This window comes from Bombus impatiens, unplaced genomic scaffold (assembly GCF_000188095.3).
Source record: "Bombus impatiens unplaced genomic scaffold, BIMP_2.2 scf_0320, whole genome shotgun sequence".
In the NCBI taxonomy this organism is placed as follows: domain Eukaryota; kingdom Metazoa; phylum Arthropoda; class Insecta; order Hymenoptera; family Apidae; genus Bombus; species Bombus impatiens.
This window is the reverse complement of record NT_176739.1, coordinates 1,416,191-1,440,738: the sequence shown is the minus strand read 5'-3', so window position 1 is coordinate 1,440,738 and position 24,548 is coordinate 1,416,191. Positions and strand designations below refer to the sequence as shown.

At 35.5% G+C, this 24,548-nt stretch overlaps 1 protein-coding gene across 2 annotated transcripts in view; it reads left to right on the top strand.

Moving 5' to 3' along the window:
• LOC100745294 overlaps nt 1-24,548 on the top strand; it is an 81,768-nt gene that overhangs the window by 10,542 nt on the left and 46,678 nt on the right. For both annotated transcript variants that reach the window (XM_012385274.3, XM_003489319.4), the window contains exon 2: nt 17,666-17,787. In XM_012385274.3, coding sequence (XP_012240697.1) covers nt 17,724-17,787 — 64 coding nt within the window. In that variant the 5' untranslated portion in view covers nt 17,666-17,723. The remainder of the gene's footprint in view (nt 1-17,665; nt 17,788-24,548) is intronic.

Sequence of the window (24,548 nt, the reverse complement as noted above, 5' to 3'; positions counted from 1 at the left end):
GGGGGGGGGGGGGGGGGGGGGAGGGAGGGAAAAAGTCAGTCGCTGCAGTAAAATTAACAGAGATACGTCCGTAAAAAGAATTCGTGGAACTTCGGTGGTACGAAAATAAACATTAATAAATTCCTATTAAAATTTATTCGAACTTACATCTGAATATATTACAGTTTTGTCATTGAACGAAATAAACATACACATCGGATTGTGTATGTAACAAAGTCCACGCTAATTTCTACGTCTAAAGAAATATTGAAAAAAAGTATTTAAGAGGCGTAAAAACACATGTATTCGAATTCTTTCGTGAAAGGTACGATAAAACTGTAGAGAGAAAAGAAAAAAAAACGCTGCTTGGTCGTAAATATATTTTTATATGAAAATAATAACACGCGATGCGATCTTTTATGAAGACTTGAACGAATGCGCCTAATGTTAATAAATATTTCAATGTCGAAACAGTTTCATAGTGGTTGCATAATATCAGTATCGATTCTTCGTGGATTTATCGTAACACGTGGAATCGTCGAAGGTCTTGCGGTGGTGTTAAAGTTTCGCGCAACAGCTCACGGCATTTTGCACCGAAACTTGGCGACGAAATTCTACGGGCAATTTGCACGGCGTATAGGCTGCCGCGCAAGTGGGTCAGCCTCTTGGTATCCGCGTGAAAAAAGCTTAAGGCGCTGTCTGCGGCCGTTTCACTCGGCTCTTAACGCGTTCAGCGCAGCAGATAATGTCGACGCGAACCGCATCTGATGCAGGCATCGCGAAAATTCCACTTGCTGTTTCGAGAATTTTTATCGATGTAATCGTCTCTCCCGCGAAGAAATGACAAAAAAACGACGACAAAAACATGGCAAAAAACGAAGATCGTATCACGTAGAATATTTAGTATGTAGCACTATGTTTTTCTAATAAATTATGCATTGATGTTTTTCTAAAGCAGGTCTTAAAGTATTTCCTTTAAGGACTGTGATAGTTTTTTTCCTTCTTTTTTTTTTTTTTTGTTCCCACACAGTATCGCGTTTTTTCACATTCGCAAGAAATTATACCGTGTACGTGCATTGCTGGAGAGATATCTCGAACTTTTTCTGTGGATCTTAGGAAATGAACGTGATCACGTAGTTCTACGTGTTTTAAAGTTCGTATTAAATTACGCTTTAGATATAGGTTATACTATATGCAGTGTTCTGTGCTTGATATTTCGGTATTAGGAATAGATTTAGAGAACTTTCTCTATGCAAATATTTTGGAAACTGGTCGTTGCCACGTAGCACTGCGTTTTTTTTTTTTTTTAAATTCGCAATAAATTACATTCTATGTAAGTCTTATCACGTTAATATCTCGTTCGAAGCGGCTCGTGTGGATTTTCACTCGGAAAATTAACATTAGCCCGTAGTGCTGCGTTTTGCAAAATGCACAGCAAATTGCACTGGAGAAATTACGGTTTGGTCGTTGGACGAAATAAACAGATTTTCTTTCGGCAACGTATTAATAGCCCATCGATGGTGGTTCTCGCGCAATTGTGCCTGCGAACATGGTACAGACAGCAATCGATACGACGGGTACGTAGTCAAGTATCGCGTGAAACGGTAACCAATGTGTTAACACGCTGTCGGCCCAGAAATACGAAGGAAATGTTAACACTTTCACAACCGCCTACATAAGGGCAGAGAAAATCGCTGGGAACAGCTGCACGCTGTCGACTAAATTACTAATAAGGGAAACAGTATCCATATTGTGCTACGCATTATATTTATCAAAATATTTGAAAATCAAATATTATAAAATAATCATGCTTGAATCCTATCTTGTATTGATAGAATACAATTTTTTCGTTCGATGAGAAGGAGTTTGAAAATTTGTTAATACACTTTTGGTTAAGGGTTTGGACTAGTATTGCGTAAATTTTTCATTTCGCTTTAAATACAGTGTGACAGGGTTAATAGATTTTGCATACATATTACGAAGGTGTTGATAAAATGTGAAAGGTGTTAAACTTTCTAACACTGTTGCTTTTGCATGATTCTTATATTATATCGATGGGTCGTTAGTGAGGTGAATTTTGTGTTGGTATCACTGGTAGAGTAAGTTTGGTACCACTGAAATGGCGCAACGCGATTTTGCGGTACCGATACCTAGGCGAGGCTGACGAAAATACACCTCACCCGTTCTTTAATCGTCTGGCCTGCCTCTATCGAAGCCAAATCTATCCTGGTTAAGTGAAACGGCATAACATTGTCGCGGAAGGGCAATCCATAATTAATTTCCATAGTTTAATCAGAAAACGTAGTTTGTCATAATTCTTGGACGAAGCCGGGAGGAACTTTCCATTCGTTTCTTCGTTCATTTTCTTCGGAAGGAAGAAAAAAGGTTCTTCAAACTTCGTCAAACTTCGTGAAATTGTGGTATCTTCGACAGGGGAAAAAATATTCATGAAGAAAGCGTTGAGCAAATTCCTGGAATTGACTTACATAACCTTAATCTTTAAAAAAAAAAGGACAGAATTCAATAATGTAAATTTATAGAAAATAAATTGCAGATTGGTTAATAGAAAATTAGTTCTTAATAGTTTAAGCTTGGTACAACCGTGTTTCCTATCGAACCTAACCTCAAATCTCCAATAAAGTAGAACTGTATTACGCAATTTGATAAAAGTTAGCATACTATAGTTCATATTTAGTCGAACTTTCTGAAATTTGTTTTGTATAATAAGCTTTTTAATATTTTAGTTTTTGAGCAAGTTAAAATAGTATTATAAAGTTTCATCTATATCGAACGATTTATCCGCAATTTAAATAAAAAGGTACGGGATGTAAAAATTGGGAAGTAAAACATTTTTCGTGGAAATATTTTATGGTGGAACAATTTTTACGTTTAGGGATATATATTCGGACACGTCTGACCGCGTACTACCTCAAGCGTGTTCCGGACTGTCGATTCGTAAATAAATCGCGGTAGACGTCGCTAAATCACGTTTACTACATCGGTACTAGGGCCGCATCGTTTGGTGTTGCGATCGCGCAGCTTTGCACACACGCGACACATCCTGTCGCTCTCGAAAGACTGCTACGTGCCATTACCGGCTGACATGTTTGGACATCATTGTTTATAAGCGCTTTTACGCCGATCAGGACACCGCCACCTCTGTGTACTAAACGCTAATTGATCAAAGGAAACAGTATACATCTTGTAACATCTCGCAGGTGATTGACGTACGTATTACTACATGATATAGAAAGTGATTCTTGTCGATCATTTATTACAATAAAGTCGAATTTACACTGTCACACGGAAGGAAGCACAGGGTGGACGAACGCTATTAGCATCCTTGTCACATACGCGGATGGGAAATGAAACAGTGTAAATTCGGCTTAACGAAGACCAAAATTACGATGTGAAATAGATTGAATTTATGTTAATTAATCCTCAATAGTTTCATTGGATCATAAATGATTCGTATATTACATTTAAACTCAATTGTATACCATGATACAATACTGTAGTATAATACCAAATTTCAGTGATGATATGGTAATATAATGTAATATAGTGATACAATACGACATCTATCTATTTTTCAAAAAATTCCTACAAATATAAGGCGGCATTTACCATAAGGCGCATTAGCCTCTCTCTGTCTGTCTCTCTCTCTCTCTCTCGCTCTCTCATAATGATGTTACGACTTCCAATAAATGGAGAAACGTTATACACAAAACGCGACAGAATGATAAAATCCCGAATGTGCAGAATGAAACCTGGAAGAAAGAACCGTATCGATCTTTCAAAGTTCCGCAGAGTTTCGTTAATCGACGCTTGAAGAGCGTTCGAGGGAAGAATGACGAGGTACGATCGATAACACACGGACGTCGGTCGCTGCTCGATACAGAAACCGTATATATATACGCGAACGATGGTTCTCTGGTCGAGAAGTGCGCGGTGCAAATACCTCAAAGGGACTCTTGACGATTTTCATAAAATGCCACTGTTTCTTGGCCGCTTTGGCGCGCATAGTGCCGCCATTAATGTTGCGCGGCACGGGACCCAACCTACACACCTCGGGCGCAACTTCCCCTACTTCAAATTTTAAATTCGAGACGCGATAAAGCGAGATCAAAGCAAAACGAGATTCGAGACGAAAGAGAGAGAGACGGTAATTACAATCTGAAGATCCTAGCGACTGTAATAACGCGAAACGTATATATAATTTCGTTCGGAACTTAGTATGTAATACGTTAATAACCTGCGCGATAGTTTTATGAACCGACGAGAGAGAAAGGCAATAACAAAGGCTATTCTATATTTATTTGTGTGTATCTTGTGCGAGGTATGCAATGAGATTGATTTATTTGCGTCATGTAACCACTTTCATAACCTATTATTATTAGGTACAGTAATGGCTAGGGGTCTAATATGTAATGAACGAGATATTAATAAATATGAAGGCTATATGTATTTCTTCCGAAAGAAACACAAACTCTACCGACGATAGCGTTTACTGAGTAGTATGTAAAATATTGTTATGTAACAAAGTTATTCATATTCTTTTAAAGGAAAATATTCCTTTAACGAAAGATCGTTATTTTTATACGGGATTTATTGAATTGATTTGAAAATATTATATCATCCCCTTGATAGAAATTTCTCTAAATCCACGAGTTAACTAAAGAATGAAGATCCTTAAATCACGTATATTGATGAAATATTGTCAGAAAATATAGGGAATTATCAGAAACTTTTGACGATCAAAAACAAACTTTAACCCTCGATTGACATTGTTGCGTTGTAGATAGCCATGATAGTTTAGGTTTTTAAATGTGTGTTATACGCAGTTCTAGGATATTTAAATGTAATAAATGGATTTTATTATTTTATGAAAAATATAGAATAAAAGTTAAAGTAAAGGACCGTAAAGTAAAGTGACTTATCAGTATTGCAGTATGGTACTATATGTGCCACTGTATTCACGGTATTACTATGCTAGAATGTACTATGAAAATATATTTATTAAGTTGTAACGTATATTCTCCTTACACGATAAATTCAAAAACACGGTACAAACCAATACTATTTCCCCATTTCTGGCAACGTTATCAATTGACAAAAAATACTAAAGAAGTTCTCGATATGTTTTTCTGAAATTATTATACACTATGTATAATATGTGCAAAGCTTAAAAGCTGGCAATGGATTTTCGACAGTATTCACAAAATACTCTCGAAACAGAAGGACGCTTGAGCGCTTTTGCAGCTCGCGCGCGCGCGCACGCCTCGCCCCGGACAAAAGGCAGGCTTCTCCGCTTTTGTACTCTCTCTTCCCGTCGCTCCTGCGTCTATTTCCGTCTTCGTCGCTCGAATACGGTTGGATTTCGTGACGCCGCGAGCGAATAGGGAATAGTTGAAGAAAAGGAGAAAAAAGAGTCGAGGGTGAGACTGAAAAGAGAGAAGTTCCACGAAATTCGTGTTCGACAAGGATGAAGTGTAATGGTCGAAGAGAGATGGTCGAAGTAAATGAGAGGATAGGAGAGCAGAGCAAGGGCGAGAGAAGTGGTTCCTCACCGCGAACAATACGAAATATCTTCCGTGAGAACTTTTCCCTTGCAGAACCACGGGGACTCATGATGTTCGGTTGCAAAATCTCACTCCACATACACTCACTAAATTTTCTAATCCGGATATACTTAATATTTTCTATGATAATTCGCAAAATATTATCATTTCCCCTTTATTTGAATGTATTTTAATCGGAAAGTAAATTTTTATACTTTTTATTGTAGACGATGATTAGATCAAGTAATGGTTGCAAGTAGCAACCGGAAGTCATCTTCAAGCGACAGAGCAAAAGAATTACGAATAATAAAAGATAAATATTACATTTTTATGTTAGCGTTAACTAATTTGAGAGGAAATTGGCTGCAAAGAATGATTTATTTCTCCGGATAGAATTTGCTGTTTTAATCGAAGAATCACGGTGATACACAGTCGACGCTGAAGTTCTAGTTTCTTAATCTTATCGCGAAGTATTGAACTTGATAAGGACTGGGCAGCCGAAGTGGAGCATGGTAAATCATTGTACTTGTGCTACGATTATGAGTTGAGTTTCGACCGTAAATTTCTTTTCCGTTGCTAACAACAGTTGTAAATTTTGAACTAATAATTTCTTCCGTTGGAAATTTCTTTTTTGTGACTTAAGGGTTTAAGACTTTAAGGGTTGAAAGGAACGTTCCAGTTCTGTCGAATTTTCCTTAATAAAGTTGTTTCCTGAATGATAGAATTCTGGAGATTGAAAAACGAATTTTATTTTCGTGGAACTCCCTTTCAATTTTTTTTTTTTTTTTTTAGCTATAGGAAATAATTCAACTTACGTTGTATTTTTTTAAAAATTGGTATTACGTAAGCGAAAGAAATTTAATTTTCATAGAATGTATTTTTAACGATTTTTTCTCAAGAAAATAAATTTCATGAAAAATAAACAAATTCGAAAATGAAGTTTGAAATGATCGATCACGAAGTCTACGTATAACCATCTGCAAACGAGGAATATTCAAGCTGGAAAAAATTCCTGGAGCAGTTGTTCGGCCAAAGAGGATGCAAATGAACTATTCACGGTACTTGGAACTAAGTAAAAAGAAGCTACACGTAAGAAATTCTTTAGAAGAAAAATAGTAACAGAGAAAAGACTAAAAATGAACTTCATTTATTCAGGATTTACCAGCTAATGGGCCTTGCTGAAACTTCGCCTATTATTAGAAATAATTCGCAAACACTAGAAATATCGAAATTTCGAAATTCTTATTTTTTTTTTAATATTTTAAATAATTTTTCGAATATTTCATTTATTCGAAATATTAGATTTATTCAGGGTGTATAAACTGTATGCAGTGATACGAATTACTGTATCTAGGTATAGTCTGATAATATGGCGTCGTGACAACGCTTTGAAAGATAACATTTTGCCCTGATTGACGATTAAGCAAAATATCCACTCTGTTTATTTTTAAACACCGTATCCTACGCGTAATGTTAGAAGCGTCTCGATATACTTGTTAATTTGTCCAAGCTTGTTGAAACAAAACAATTTCCACAAATATTCCATACCATAATATATATTATATGATAATAATAATTTCAATGGCGAGAATTTTGGGTCGTAATTCAATCGGATAAATATTCAAATGTGTGTAAATCATTAATGTTCCTGTAAATTTTAAATTCGATTCTTTGGCCTACAAACCGTATAATAGTTTAAGTTAACCTCAAAAGCAAATTTGCTTAACGGTGTTAAAGTAGTGAATATTGTGTTTTGTACAGTTCACTTCGAATGTGGATAATTTTCAGCCATTTTATAATGTTAGAACTGCATAACAGTATACATTTCCTATTTCAAGGTATTACAACAAATAAAAGATCGAAAGCTAAATAAAAATTCGTTTCACCCTCCAAATATTCCACCGAGCGCTTTGAATATTTCACATATTTTAGCTTTGCGTGCATTCTGTACATTTCTGTATTTCTAAATCTCTCATAAACGCATAAACATCTATAGCTTAGATATTGCATTTGACCATCGATATTAAAATAGTGACTATATATGTTTTCTCGAATATTTCGCACGGTTAGTTCGTTTTATATAGTTCTATGTTGGTATGGTATAGTGAGCTTTCGTTGTATTGTAGCCATGAGACTCATACACACTCGTACACAGATACTATTCACACGTACATGTGTAGTATACGTCAGAAAATACGTGGGTTCCAGCAGCTCGACTATGGCCGACGACGTGTCGACTTCGATTCTGGTTAAACGGTCGTCAATTTCTCGCGACTGTTTATGGTTACTCATCCTAGAAATCCTGAAGATCGCACAGGAAATTCTTTACCTTTGACATTCGAACGTTTCTTTCTTTCTCTTTTTCAAAAACGAATTCTGTTGTTGTCGGTGCAATTATTTTTTTTCGTTGTATTTGTGGCTTGCAGATAAGATCAGAGATAAAGTTTCGTGTTTTTAAGAGATCCTCAGACTATACTGAATATTATACTGAATACATAATCATATTTTAATGTCCTATTTCACTTTTATTGAAAATGTATTGCTTTTATATTTGAAAAATTATTTGTATGTGACTTGTCTGTATTAAGTTTTAATTTTATGCCTGGTATTTCTGTAGATTTTATAGGTTGATTTACAACCGGCTGATTCTCTGAGGATGTTGTAGAAATTTTTATGTTTATATTGTAGAAATGTTTATGACGTTTGAGATACTCCCAAAGCTTAGAGTAGCAGTTAAGGGTTAAATAGAAAGCTCATCGTCACTGGGGAAAGTGTACGTCTCAAAGTAGAAAATCACGCGCTCAAAATAACACCCTGTCTACTCGGGTTACGCTATTTTGAGCACTGCTCGTACTACCTAAACTGGACCACTGAATTCAGTAAAAATATACTTAACCCTCAACTTGTATCGTTGGGTCATAGACGATACACACTTTAGGTTAGATTATCCAATTGTATCAAAGTGCATATTGTCATCACTATTGTTAATCTCTTTTTTAATTCTGTACAAAACATCTGTCTAAGAATGTTAATATTCTTTTTTCAAATTCATCGATGTTCCTCAAACTCTTTCTCTTTTTAAACCTAACCAAATATCATGCGAATCAAGTAATTGTAACCAAATAACCTAAATTATTTCATTAGGGTTTTTAACGTGTTTCATAATGTAGAAAACGTAAGAAATGTTGGATTGTTAAATGCAAACACATTTCTATCTGAACTACTGTCTCGCTCGCTTTACTATGCTTAAGCATAGCAGTACTGCTGCTGACACCAGCACTGTTCCCTATTTACTTTTTCACATCGACATTTTTCTAGTCCCGGAAACCGGCCGCCATCATAACAATAGTTTTACAACCGGGTCCCTTCGACCTGCCTTCATTCCAACCAATAAATCATGGTTATTAACCCTTGGCAGCTGTAATAAAGGTTTTAACTTTCCGAAGATCGGTATCAGTGAAAATATTTGGAATAATATACAGGGTGTGAAAAAGATTTTGAACATTTTTAAGAGGTTATGGTGTTTATTAAGAGAGACGAAATGAAGTAAAAATTAATCGAATGCATGCAATTTTTTATTTATGTACACATACACATACAAGTTATATCAAAATTATATCTATTAAATAAAAATAAATAATTGTAAAGAATGTAAAATTCGAAAAGTGAGCATTTAGAGTACAGTTATTATTATAATTATATTCCTATATGTATAATATTACATTAAACAATTAGAAATAGGATACAACTATACAATACAACTATTACTATTTAGAATAATTTTAGACTAACTACATGTTTAACTGTCCGAATAGCTGTACGTCTACAATATCGTACGAAAAAAGGAAAATTAAAGGAGTGATAGCAGAAATCATAGCGACGGACGAAGAGAGATAAAGAAAATAGCTTTATGATTAGTCAAATCGTGTCAAGTGTCGTTTTTTTTTTTTCTTCGAAGCTCGCAATTATCTGGAAGGTCAGTTTTGCTCCATGCTTGCCTTGTCAGAAGTTAAATTTCTTGATTATACTCGGCGATCATGAATTTCCATCGAACGTGTATTCCGCGTGACGTTCGCATAAACGTAGACTCGCGTGTCATTGGCAAAGTATGCTTATATAACCTGCACGTGGCCGGCTTGTTTATTTTCACGGATCCCAGTAAAAAGCACATAAACTTTTCAATGTCTCCGACCTGCTAGTAAGGTTTGCGTATATCCTATTGTAACAAATCTGTATCACTATTTACAATTTTATATTTTACCCTCGATCAGCTATTCATTTGTCATCATTTTCTTCCATTTCGACCTTTTATCGAGTCACGTACGTAAGTTAAACGTTGTTATATATTTTCTACCAATATATATATATTCTTTTCCAATATTCTGAATGGAAGTAAAAAAAAATTATTTGTTAATTGAAATTCCTCAGATTTTAGCACCAGTTTTTAATGTTTTTTTTTTCTTTTTCCGTTTTCTTCACTTTATGACGTTGAGAATTTTCAAAGTATACTCTTTGTGAGGTTAGAATCAAAGCATAAGGCGATATTCTTTTCAAGAGGTTAACTTTATATTTTTACAATTTGACTGTAATTTGAGAATTTTTAAAATATACATTTTATATAGAAAAAAATCAGAGGGATTGTATTCTTTACCAAGAAATGAAAAGTCGAAAATCATGCTTTGAAAAATTACCAAATTTTAATAGTATTTTTACTTTCCTTCTTTTATTAACCTCAAAATTCTCTGTAGATGTCGATTTTTAGGAATAGAAGGATTCGATGGTGAACAACTGTAGGAAGTCTATCGGGAATCGATTAATATCAATTAATACGTCGTTCGTCATCGATTATGAATGGTTCGGACCACTTAGCAGCCGTGATAATGATTGTAATTATAAAGCGGCTGATAAGCATCGTTTAACGACCGCTAGTTGTTAAATATCACGTGACGTGACAAAAGCAGTAGCACGTTGATTAATTAATAACTCTATAGTTGATCGATCGCTTAGACAAAATGCTAATTTTGAAAAATGCTTCAATTAATTCTCTTTCAATAAATATAACGAAAAAATAAAGCATGAGAAATGATCGAAATAAAATTTTAACATCTAAAATTCTGCCAGAAGAAAGTAAATAAAATTTATCAACAAGATCTTCATCAAATAAATAGTAATCCAAAAAGGAATCCATTTTTTCTTGATTTCTTTCAAAGAAAAGTATATACACAAAATTGAAAACATTGAAATATAAATATTATCTAGTCTAGGAATAATGCAACATTGACACCATGTTAAGAGTCCATATGTACCGTGTATGTATGTGTATATATTATTTAGTGTAGCGTGTCTCGTATCCTATTTCAATCTTTGTTTCCATAAGTGCACAATTGGTTGGGTTTCTTTCGCCTCCTTATCTGTTTCTTATGTCTATTTACAGCGACTCCATATAATATTTCTAGCTTTGGTTTGTCATGGCTTATTCTATCTTATTATACTACCTTATAACCTATTTCTTTATCGCAGCCTACTTTACGCTATCGTATACCCATTTTTTTTTAATACTGTCTCTGTATCATTGTATTCCGACGTAATTCGCGGTTTTTCCAATCAATTTTCTCCTACATACGAAATCCAAAATATTGAAATATGTAGAAAGTTGTTTAATCCAATAATAAATCGAAAATTTGTTACGCTCACCGTAAAGAGACCAACGTTTGTTTAAGAAATTGTTCATCGTAAAAAAATATTAAATTAAGAAATTATCCAACGTGAAGAAAGATCGAAATTTTGCCATAAAATTGTTTAACGGAAAAAGAAATTCGAACTTTGTTAACACGATGTTACAGGATGGATTATAGTTCGAAAGAGAGGGTGGGCTACGTGTTTTCATCGGCCCTATAAAATATCTGTGCTCGCGAGTTTTCGTGATGATCGCCGGAAGCGTAAAAACTCGCCGGGTTGTACATGAACTCTAAATAAGCCGCTGCTGTGGCAAAACGTGGCGCGATCACCTCGCAGCCAACTAATAAAGCTCGGTATAAAGTAACCATCAAGCGGTGGTTTTATTCAATGATGCCAATGACACACACGGCACGTCATGTTCGTTCACAGTGGCTCTCACCCTCGAAAATACCGCAGGAACTTGGTTATCCCGATTGGTTTCCTATTAACGCGTTTTCGTCCTCTCTTTTGTCTACATAGAAACACTTTACATTGATTGATCCACTTCATAGGGAATTTTGATTCGCTTTTGGGGAATGTTGTGAACAATGGCGGATTATGGCGGGAGCAATTTTTATTGTCGCGTCGCTTTTAAAATTGTATCGTATTTTTTAAAAATCATTACTTTTTTTTTTATTATTCCTAAATTATTTCATCGTTCCAAACTCAATTGGAATATCACGCTTTACAGAATTCTTTCATTAAGGAACCGCGTCTAGAGTATTTCTTAGGGATTCACTGTAGATGTAGAATTTCCTAACTTGTCTTTTTATTGCAAGCTTTCCATGAACCTTCGAATGTCAGATTCACAAACAAACTTGTATTTATGGGATAAAAGAGGTTCCTCTGTTTAAGTGGTAGAACAAATGAAAAAATAGTTTGCTTTTAATTAATGCGAAGGATGGCTGGCCAGGCGAGTACAAAATGGAGGCATTTAATCGATATCACAGTCACTTAAGCGTGTCTCCGGAAAGCAAAAGAAAGAGAACGAAAAGAAACGAAATGAAAGAGAAAGGGGGGAAAATGGAATGGTTCCAGTAATAGTGGTGCAGTGCAGACTTTTCCACGGTGGAATGTCGCGTTTCAACATTCCAGGCAAACGCTGTGTAACCCTCTGTAATTCTTTGATTTATAGAGATTCAGTGTTTAAACTCGACGCCTCCTGTAAACGGCATGCGTTATACCGTGCTAAACGGATTTCGCCATGCAGGATCACGTATAGCTAATACCAATTTTTTAATCAATATCGCCCTATTTGACAAGAACGTCCCTATTGTTCGCAAAAAGGTACAATTAAAATAAGTGTAAAATTTTATATAGAACAGTAACTGTAACAATATAAATTATGTTATAGATAATAATAATAATAATAATAATTATATACAGGGTGGTTGGTAACTGGAGGTACAAGCGGAAAGGGGGTGATTCTACGCGAAAAAAGAAGTCGAAAATATAGAATAAAAATTTTTCGTTCGAGGCTTTGTTTTCGAGAAAATCGACTTTGAATTTTGGCTCGGTACGCGTGCACTTTATCGCGTCTCGTTATAACGGATCTCACTGTAGATCGTTGTCTCGATTGACCTTATTTTTTTTTCGGAAGCAAAGAATAAAAATGTTTCGTTCGAGGCTTTGTTTTCGAGAAAATCGACTTTGAATTTTCGCTCGGTACGCGTGCACTTTATCGCGTCTCGTTATAACGGATCTAGATCGTTGTCTCGATTGACGTTATTTAAAAAATTTTTTAAATTTTTAAATTTTTGAATTTTAAATCTTTAAATTTTTAAATTTTTAAATTAAATTTTCAAATTTTCAAATTTTTAAATTTTTAAATTTTTGAATTTTAAATTTTTAAATTTTTATTCTATATTTTCGACTTCTTTTACCGCGTAGAATCACCCCCTTTCCGCTTGTACCACCAGTTACCAACCACCCTGTATATATGACAGTAATGAAAATGAATCTAGTCTTTACAATATTTCTGAATATTTCTAATTATTTTACAACAATGCAAATTTATTTTTATTTTTCTATAATTGTTTTTTCGACCAATCGCGCGGAGACGCAATCCCGAGGAGAGACGTCAACGGGAGTCGTAAATTCCCGTTACGATTATAATAATCGACACCACGAGTTGATCGATCCCCTGATTTCCTTTAAGATAATACGAGTGGTTGAGTTAGTATAACACTGTGATTCACAGAATCATAAGGTTTTATTTCCAACACTTAAGTTACACTGTTGAGTAGATATAATTCCTTGGTGACAACTTATCGCCCGAAGGTAAGTTAGATATACACGCTAGAGCAAAAGGCTCTTTTAATTGAACTTCGTGTGTTAGTGGACGTAGCACCGAACTTCCTATGTCAGTGGACGTAGCACTAGAGGATACTTAGTAGAGGAAGTGAGTGTTCGTGCTTAGGCGTTAGATTTGGACTTAGTTGGTGAGTTTTCTAGCGGTGTAGAAGAAGTAGTTGACTCCTCCAACGGTGTAGAAGTTTGGCTTGACCCTCGTGAGGTCGTAGGAGCAGTAAGGTAAGGTGCTGTGTCGTAGGAAAGCTAGTGATGGGTGTGTTTAGCGCACGGGGCCATCGGATTTATTGGTGACGATTTTGGCTAAGAGAGTGAGGGAAATAGGCTTCGTTGTTAATCGGTTAAACGAAGGTTGGTGGACTAGGAAGGGTCTTAGCTGCCCTCGATAAAAAGTTGTTATTAGGAAGAATCGTACGCGAGAAAACCCAACTTTCCCTTGTCAAGCCTAGTAAACAATCGTTTTTAGAAAGTGATTTAGAAAAAGACATTTGTTGGGTCTGAAGGACCTTAGCTAGCGAATTACTCGGATTTATGACGGATCCTTAAGGCTATTGAGGGTACGCCGTAAGGATGAGCGGACATCTGGTGTCCGTCTGGCCCGCGGTGTATGACCTGGTCCAGAGATCGCCCGGCGTAACAGTTACGTAATGTGAGATTGTAATCCAGAATTATCTGTTTGTCATTACTTTTGAATCACCCAATACGTGTTAGTTTGCTCAGGTTTCTTCTTCATCGTTACACTGGTGGAATCACTTCTACTTGACATATATACATCAGTATCACATAGCAAGCCTCTCCAAGAGTTGTTACATGTAAATATCGATCGATAAAAATCCACTGAAACACCTGACAATTAAACATTTCGAACTACTTTCTCAACTGTACTTATTATATATCAGCTGTCAAGTAAAAATGTGTTTCTTTGAAAAATTGCATGCTTGCCTGGACTATTAGCGAAGAATCAAAATAAGAATAAGTGTCTTCCCTTGATAAATTTCATATTTCTTACAACTAGAGTGAAGATAAAAAGAAGAAGGAGGAAACATGGCTCTAAAGCAGTGACTATGGCTGAAAGTGTCATTACTCGTGTAATACCATGGTCGTCCCTGTGTCGAGCAGCCGTAGCAAGTACCAATGTCGTGACCTGTTGAGACCAGCATCACTGAGGTGGTAGCATCACGCAGTTCAAATAGTCTCCTAATCCTGTGAGATTGAGCAGATCTCTCTTGCTAGATAGAAGTAACGGGCAGAGCGGCTGAGAAGTCGTGAAAGAGAGAAGGGGAGTGACTATGCACGTTGCCTTGGCTCTGGACCAAGCCACGAAGAGCCAGGGTCGTTTCGAAGTGGTTGGGTGCAGAGCCTATGCCAACGCCTACCGAATCACTGCTGGTCTGCGCTAGCAAATATCGAATGCGCCTCCGGGGCGATTAGTGGTTTCGCTGGCGTTTCGAAGACGTGGGATCATCGTGGCGAAAGTAGATTCATCGATCTTCCGGTTCGCCACGAAGTCGTAGGAAATCGTTTGGTTCCGCTTTCGTGACGAAAATTTGCGGAAACTCCAGTTTTTCAGACATTTCTCCTTAATAATTGCGCTTTATGTCTTATGATACATCTAGGCTACTTCTCATGAAAACCTAGTTTTAATTTCTTTTCTTAACACGACTTAGTTTTACTATTTATTATCTAACCGATAAACGTGTAGCTGTGTGCGTATACATTAACATATTGACATATTGGGTATTAACATATTGGTCTTCTTTTTATGAATTGATATAGTTCTGTTTTTACGTGAACATTGTGTTTCTGGGAAATTATACGACTATTTATATACATATCTATCTTACAGACTTAGTTTTCGATCAGCTCGAAGCGTTTACAGACGGTCGTAAGTAAATCAGTTTCGTTCATATTTGAAAAAGAGCCCCCAACAACAGCGATATTCCATTAATGAGAACCACTGATACGAGGTCTTGCTACGGTTCTCAAGAAGCGACAAGACTAATAACGGGCTGGCAGCGGTCGCAATTATGACCATTATGCGAAGTGCAACAGACAATGCGACTGGTATCGCTGATGGACGATGATCCTTGATGTACTATATATATCATACTATAGTTGAGAACCACTATTGAATCACACGGTCCCAATGGCATTAAGCTGCCAGGGGCCATGACTGTTTGTTCGTACAACATTCCGATAATATGGAATGTCTATCGTTTCACGGAGATTGATGGTAATGGCGGTGGAAATTTGCGACAGAGAGCGCCACTGTGGCCTTGATGTTATGGCTGCGCGTGCGACATAAGAATGGCCGCACTTTGTTTTACCGTTGTTTGTCTTTCGATCGAATAATAGTGTCTCATTCTATTGACATAAGATGAAATCTTGTACGAAAATAGTCTGAAGTGAAACTTAATCTACAACTGGAGCATCGAAGCTTAACTTTCTTTTATCATTAATATATTATTAATAACGATTGTAAAAATATCATTCTACTATTGATAGCTGTTATTAGATACGGTGTGATAACTAGCATTATCTAAATATTGTGTAATTTGGTGTACGACACGCTGCATAAGCTTCTAGGCTACACGATTATCGAGAGAGAACAGATTAATAGCGATAAGAAGCTACTTCAAACAATCCTTATCTCCTAGCATGTCCAGTGTCGATTGTTTGAAAAAGTCTCTGTTATCCACAAATAATTATTTGTTATCTCACTCTCGAACGACAGTGTGCCCAGTTACGGCTGTATTGGGAAACATTTGCATATCGGGTGTTTAAATTGCCGTTGACCCTATCGTAATAAAGTCATAAAAATAATTATTATGAAAAAGCTGATATAAGTTAATTTTATCAGAAACTATGTATCTGCATCAGTTATTTGAGTAAATTGTTAGTAAGATTGTGGTAAAACGGTAAGAAAAATAACTATTCCACATATTTGAAAACATTAACCTAACCTAATATAATTACGGAATAATATCGCGTCAAAAAGTTGATATTATCCCTGGATGTAACAAATACCTTTAAATATTCACAACTTAAATAGATTGAATGCCCTGTGATAATTTTTTATTAACTTTCATTTTAACTTTAGTTCAAGTTTTTGATCATTTCTTAGGAAAATTAACGTAATTTAATTTAGATAATTATTCCTGCTCGACGAAATTATCGAAATGTTAAATTGAAAATTAGTAAAAAGTTATTACGAGGCTGAGAACCACTGTATGTGTTCCTACGCGGTCTCGATGATACGAGGAGAGGTTTCGCGAGCTCTGGCCGCCTTATATATATCACGATCCTCGTCTACGTATCACCGTGAGCGTGCCTCCACATTCTCATATCACCTGTACGATACTGTTACTCGATTATACCAGATCTCCCGCCACTTTTTTCCTAGTTGAATGATGCGCGGAATTAGATGCCTCTGCTTTCTATGCTTATTGAAACTAGGTATCAGGTGGATCGCAAACTATTTCGAAATTCGATTTTATATTCGTTCACGGAACCAATATGGCTGCCGGTGGAGTAAAAGTGGGATTTCCGTGATAAAATATCGGTATTGTTTCTTACGTGCAAATAGACAGGAAATTGGATAGAATTTAAATTCCCAGTAATCTCAATAGTGATAGGTTAAGTCTCCATAACGAAAAATTCATGCTACAGTTAAGGAGATACTGGAAGAAGGAAGAGAGAATAGTTAGTTTCAGACCTTTGTGAATAGAAACACATCCTATATCATTATCAAAACAGCGACGTTATCTCGTTAATCCTTTACGTCCTTTTTATTCTTGCTTTTCTTTTACTGGTGTTTTTTTAATGAAAATGCATTTTATACAAATTAATTTTGGACTCGGGTGCATATATGCAATTGCTATGGACCATTAACAATTACGAAATACAAATGCATATATAAAATTCTGTAGAAATAATATTTTATAGTTAACGTCAGGATTTCAGAATATTTGGTCCATAGCAATATTTTGATGGCAGTGGTGTTTCAAAGTACTCTCAATATGTAGAAACTTAAAATGATATAGAAACTTAGAAAGACGAAGAAAAGATTCTAAAATTCTATTTGATAAATGTTTTAGGAGGATACGGCACATGGTCTCGCCTAAATGGTGGCTCTAAGGGGTCCCATAAGAAAGCATGAGGGAAAGAACGCCCTCTGCCGACGACACCCCGAAGAGGGCCCCGCCAGCACCACCCAGAGGTTAGTTCCCATAATCTTGACCCTTAAAAAGAATTGCTTGTTTAATGTAACACGTATAATCGTAAAAGTGGTTGGAAGTGAATTTTTAACTTCTCTGATAGAAATCTGATCGGTAATCTGAGTAGCGTTATTTTTCCAACTCACGAAACTTCACGTGGTTATGTGAAGTTAGAAGTTTCCCCCGTTGTGTACTTCACCTTTTAGATTCAGTGAAATGAAACTCACGGAAGTTAAGAACGTTGCCCTGCCTAAATTGTGGTTACTATGGTAGTGTGTTAATTACTTCGTGCCTGTTGTCATTGACATAACCTAATTTCCAAAATCGACCCATGTCCACTCTTTCGACATAAATTCGTCCTGTGTTTATATCCATGTTATATATTGATTTGTACAAAAAAGGTAGGATGAATTTGTGTTCCACTATTATAGTCAAAATGACCTGATATCCAAAATCAATCCCCGTGAAACATACGTCTTGTTATTAACAATCCTTACAAAAAGTTTTCTACATCTCAGAAGAGAATCCAGTCCTAAAAGACTCCTTCTATAATTCGACATAACCTAAACAAGAAAAAGCAGTCTTTTTCGTCCAATATCTACTCAGACATATTCTAATCATCCTTCAGGCCACATTCGCATAACCGTAATGTTCCTCAGCTCGGGGATCGCGTTCGGTCTAAAATTATCCGCACTCGAGCCGCGATTCACGAGGCTGCAGCCGCTAGACGGGTGGCACGACTACTTTCGAAACACCCTGTTTGTGCGCATAGACGGCGCGTTTCTGAATGATGTGTTATGTAATAGGAGCGCACAGGTTGCAGGTTGCAGCGCTCGGGTAGTATGCGCACGCGCAGATGCGTGCAGACGTCACGCACCGCAACTAGCGATAAACCTGCGATATTAACCCGCGATAACGTTCGTCGAGCAGGTTATAGATGCGTATGTGTGCCACTGAACTGTCATGCTCACCGATAGGGGCCTTGAAAGCAAGTTCCATGCAGTCACCTTCGCTAGTGCCTTCTTTTCTTTTCCTTTTATACTTTGGACAGATCCGTGGACATTTTTTTGAATCTCCCGCCTATTCCTTATATACAGGACGTTTCAAAGACCGTGATCAGTTGTAAGGAAAGAAGTATGTGATTTAGATATCTTAAAAGCAATTTATAGTGGTAATTGGAAAGTTACTTTTGCATTGGGTGTTCTTGTACATATAGGCTGTTTCAAAAATTAATAATATACGTGTAATAAGGATATTGCTAGTGACACTTCTGTAATATAGTTTAAAAATGAGCTATTAATCTACAAATTGTCTCTAGGTATACAAATCGTCCCAAAGATTGTTGTGTAAGTTAGATGAAGTGTTTTAAATTACGTCTTAATGTAAAAATTAGCTTTCGTTTTGCAAGTTGTTTGAAAGACTGTAGATTGAATTAAATGAAATACTGTTCCTCAGCGCTATAAATAGTTCTATAAAAGTCAGTGGCAAACAATCGCTAGAAAGTTTCTGTTCCCAAGATAAGGAAGCGAAAATGTGTCTATATCCACATGTTTAATAGTATCATCTTTCAGATATAATATGGTGGGTGTTCCAGATCTATTATAGCCCCCACTGACGATGGCTAAATTAGAATTTTCCCGGAGAATATATCCCTCAATTAAGATATTCTTAGAATCATCTATTCAGTCCCAGAATTACCATTTTCCTACAATTGTCCAGGTCTAGGTTACTGAGCTACATTATTATTTATCACTAATATTGTCACCTATTAATAACTACGTTTCTTTTAAAAAAATGACTAAAAGAATACCTAAAAAATCAGAAAATCAACAAAAATGCATCATACTCTGCTGTTAAAAACTTTTTGTTGAAAATTTATCTCATTTAATTCGATAATAATTTGTTATTATGAATTGTATTACACAATGTTGTTATAATTATTTCTAACAATTGTTTAATCGTGATTACATTTTTAAATTTTTTATTAATACATTGAGAATCCAATTTTTTGAAACAATATACCAAGTAATGGTAAGCTCAGCCAATTTGTAACGATACCGTTTAGCGAGCCATGGGATTCAATGGGATTTAGGTTAGGTCCGGTTCCACATAGCCACAGTGTCCCGTAGCGGTTGGGTTTAGCCATTTTCGTGGTCGCAAATGGCAGTGGGATTCCTGGTTAATTATTGTGCCGAGCTCGCGTTTCACGCTGCATTATCGACCAGCCATTTGTGCTGCTCTTTGGAATGCAAACTGTTGAGTTTCGCCAAACGTACGAACAAGAATTTTTTTCCTTTGCTAATAAAACGATCAATGAGACCTGAAATTTCTGACCAACTGTAATCGAAAATGAAATTCTGCTCAAGTTATTGTAAATAAAAATTTCAGATATAAATTTTCATATATAATAAATCCAGAATTAAAAATGTTAGTAGATCGATAAGTTCAGGTAGATTAGAGAATTTTCTTTCTTGAGTTGAAATTGAGTTCAAAATTTATTTGAAGATCAACAGAATTAGAAATTATAGTTAGAAATGGAGATAGGTAGAAGTCCACGTCGATTAAAAATCAAATATAAACGTAGTAAAAGTTTCATGGAACATAACCTAATCTAAGTTGATAAAAGCATAAAAAGTATTTAAAAATAATATAAGAGTATCTAAAATGAAAGTAGTATAAGAGCATCTAAGAATTGTATCTAATCTAATCTAAAAAAATATATTCCATAAATATCAAGAGATCCTTTATCAATATAAAATCAAGTTAGTCATTAAGTATGCAGAAGAATAACGTCACAGGAACGAAGGGAACTCGGAACACGACGGGCGAAAAGACTGATACAGGGGAACGTGGTATAAGATAAATAATTTATCTCAAAGACGCCAGAGGGAGAGAGCGGGGCGTATTATCGGGTTAAAACTGAAAATGTTGATCGATAACAAAATCAGCGAGAAGTGTGGTGGGTCTGAATTATTTATCAAGTAAATAATTCATCGGAGGAATCTGGAAGAAAGCGTTACAGAAATAAAAGTATCAAAATAAAGGTTGAAAGAAATCTCCACAAAAGTAAGAATATTTATCGATGATTGACGACTGATAAATTCGACTAATTTCTTTTTCACATATAGATAAATTTTATTTGAATTGAAAATAAATAATTAGAAATTGAAATAAATAACACGTACAATGAGAAATATTTTAAATTTAATAATAATTTATTGAGAAGTAAATATATTTATTTTAACAATAACTTATATTGATCAGAAATTATATGAGAAATTAGTTCTGGAAATAATTATCCAGATAAAGAAAGTTTTTCGTTTGAAATAGTTCGGAGAAATGTTATTTTTCTGTTTAAATGAGTTAATATATAATTATTCCGAAGTAATTTAGTAGTCAAATAAAATAATTCAAAAACAAGTTATTTCATTACAACAATATATGTATTCCGATTTCAAAACAATTTGATAGTTGTTCAGAGAACAGTTATTTTTTCAGTTGAAATGAACGAGCGTAAAATTATTTCAAAATAATTTGGTTGTCAAATAAGAGAATTGAAGAAAAATTATTTTACAAATCGTATGGACTATATAATTATTTCGAAATAATTGAAAACAAAGCGAATTAGTACAGAAAACGACTATTCAAATAAAGAATAGGTAGATAAGAGTAGATAAATAAATAGATAAAGAATAGGTAGATAAATAACAAATTAAAATTTTAAGAAAAATTACTTTTCGATAATGTACAATTATTCCGAAATAATGTGATAAGCCCATGACAAAATAATTTATGGACAAATTATTTTCCAAATATTCCAAATAAAATAATTTTCTAAATTCGTTTTATTTAAATAATCTGAAAATTTTCTTGATCCTCCATCGATTTTATATTTATTTACGAAATGAAAATATCCATTTTGTAAGGGCTATTTTCCACTGAAACGAGTGTTCCATGACAATCGAATGATTTTACGAAGTAAATTTCGCCAGGAAAAAGGGGAATAACGTTATGGGAGATCATCGATTTTCTGCGAATTATTGGCTCGCCTTTGTTTATTGCCGATGGATGGAAATGAAAAGTTGGAATACGCGCTAGCCGTACAAAGGCTGCTGACTATTCTAATTGATTGACGGGCCGAAGGACGCTCGTGCGGTTGTCGTTTTAATAGACTGCACCGTTGTACAGTTATAAATTACACAGTTAACAGTGACTCGAAGCATCTTCGCCTCGCGCAACGGCTGGAACACAAGCGACCTGCTCGAAATTAAGTCATCCCGATCGTATTTGTAAAGAGGGATTTTCAGGATTTACTGCTTGATCCCTCGTGACTCAATATTAAACGTAGTGAGATGATGGTTATAATGCAAGACATATGCAGGGAACAAGTCCCGGTTGGTAATGAAGGAAACGTAGAAATTTATTTCCAAAGCCGTTAATGTTCATAGATACCATAAACTACTTCGCCACGTAACTTTACTATTACTGAGACACTTGTCATAACGGGGCACTAGTTTTTGCATTCCCGCTTTATAGAATAATACCGCTTAAGATGGCAGGGTTGCTCGTCGCTGTTTCGAAGGAAGAAAGAGGACAAAATCCCGCTGGCAGTGCGGGAAGTAGTATAGTGGCGAGCTAGTGACGTCGCAATCATGCTATAGACTGTAGATCGTAGACAAACGAAGGTGGGGCGTCAACGTTGTTGACGCAACGCGGAGGGACGTAAGACGAAATTCATGTCACGTGACACGAGCGACGTAGCTGTGGAGTGGCAGTGGGGGTAATGTGACGTCATGTAGTCCCCGAATTAAGGGAATCGCCTGGCAAATTGGCACCCAGTGTAAACATAATCCCCGAAATCCCAGACGGTTCTAGACACAATTTCGTGGAGAAATGACCGTAAAATTGGCGGAAAATGAATAAGAAAATGGCGGAATTATGTCACGCCATTTGAAATTTCGGAAGTTATGCTCACCCTGAATATCAACTTAGACAGCCTCGTTCTTTAAAGTGGGGATATAAAAATTGTCGTGAAAAGTGTTTCTATAATAGTAAAGACTACGCAGTAAAGTAGTTTAAAGTGTATAGAATACAAGGAACGTCACAGAAGTTACTACGAACGACTTTTCTTTCTATTTCATAGAGAAATAATCAAAAATGGCAAAAGAGTGTAATTTACAAGAATCATTTCGAATACAAGGTACAAAAAGCCATCGAAGTTTCATAATGTAGCATCGTGGTGGTTCGTCTTAATTAAGAGAAAATTACGAAGGTAACTTAAACGTGGATTAATAGCGAAACGAAACAAAGGAACATGAATTATGTAAGACAAAAGTAGATACATAATAGAACTTAATAGAACTCTGCCACGTGATAGAAAAAGGTAAATTAAATATTCGTTTGATGCCCGCCATATTGAGCAGCTTTCAGAAAAAAGGACACACAAGACAAAGTGGCGAACCGAGTAAATTGCGTTAGAGGTTATAGTTTTTTTTTTATATTAACTAATTTTCAATTGAAAATGAGTAAAAATGTTATGATAGATCAACTATTTCATTCCAGAATACAGTCTGCATCTATATATTTACCACAAACTTATAGAAATTTGTTTAGAAAGATTCTCAATTATGTGTTTTTTGACTTTTTAAATATGATTCAATATGTGGTCGGAAATAGTATGCTTTTTCAGAATTTTAATTTCCTGTTACTGAAATAGAAGTGGAATTTCTTAACCTATGCAATATGTAATTCTCTGAGCGCGTTCAGAAGGTATCATATATGTTTCTATTACGTATCATGCAACTTTTTCAAATGTAACAAATGTATCTTTATAAAATTCAGCATATTAAAAGACGCACTCTATATTCGTGTCCCTAGGAAATTTCCTCGATAGTACCAACATAACGAACGGGACAAAAAATCCAATTGAAATATCGTTATATACAGTTTTATATATCTCAGAAGAAATATAAAGGGCAAAAGTCACGATTAGCACAGGGTTGATCCTTGCCGCGATTAAAGGGTCAGTCTTCCGTCGCGTGTGATGTAAACTGGCGCAGCAGCAATGTCGCGTCGAGCGGGAGGAAAAAAGGGACGCGGCCATATGCATCTCCCACAGAGAATGGGTAGCGCGCCGGTACTGCGGGCAGAAAAACAGAGTGGTGCAATTTGATGCAGCAGCAACCAACCGCTGGTAATAAAAAGATCGATTTCGAACGCGTCGACCCTTGCCTGGAAAGCCAACACCGGCTGTGAAACGACTTTCCGAGGGAAAAGTCGAAACGTGTACTACGCGTTCAAGTGTCATTCTTTATATTTCCTTCGTAATGCTTTGTTGGAATTGTTTATTAATCGTTTTCAGTTTTCAGTATGTATTAGTATCTAGTTTATTAATGAATTACATGGCATAATTTTTTCTGAAAGGATTTTATGATATATTCAAGTTAGTATAGTACATTTTTATCTAGTGGATTACATTGTACGTTTTCTGAGTCACTTTTTTGTACTATTCATAGTATAGGTTTAGGTTTGCTAGTATAGATTAATATAGGTTAGATATAGTATAAAATAGTATAGGTTTCTTATTAGATTATGTAGCACTATACCACCTAAAACTTTTTTATAATATATCATTATTCTACATTATACTTTTTATTGTATTCCATATATGTATGTGACTAACTAATTTAAATTTTATTTTAAATTTAAATTTTAAATTTAAACTATTTTAAATTTAAACAATAATCATTGATTCCACACTAAC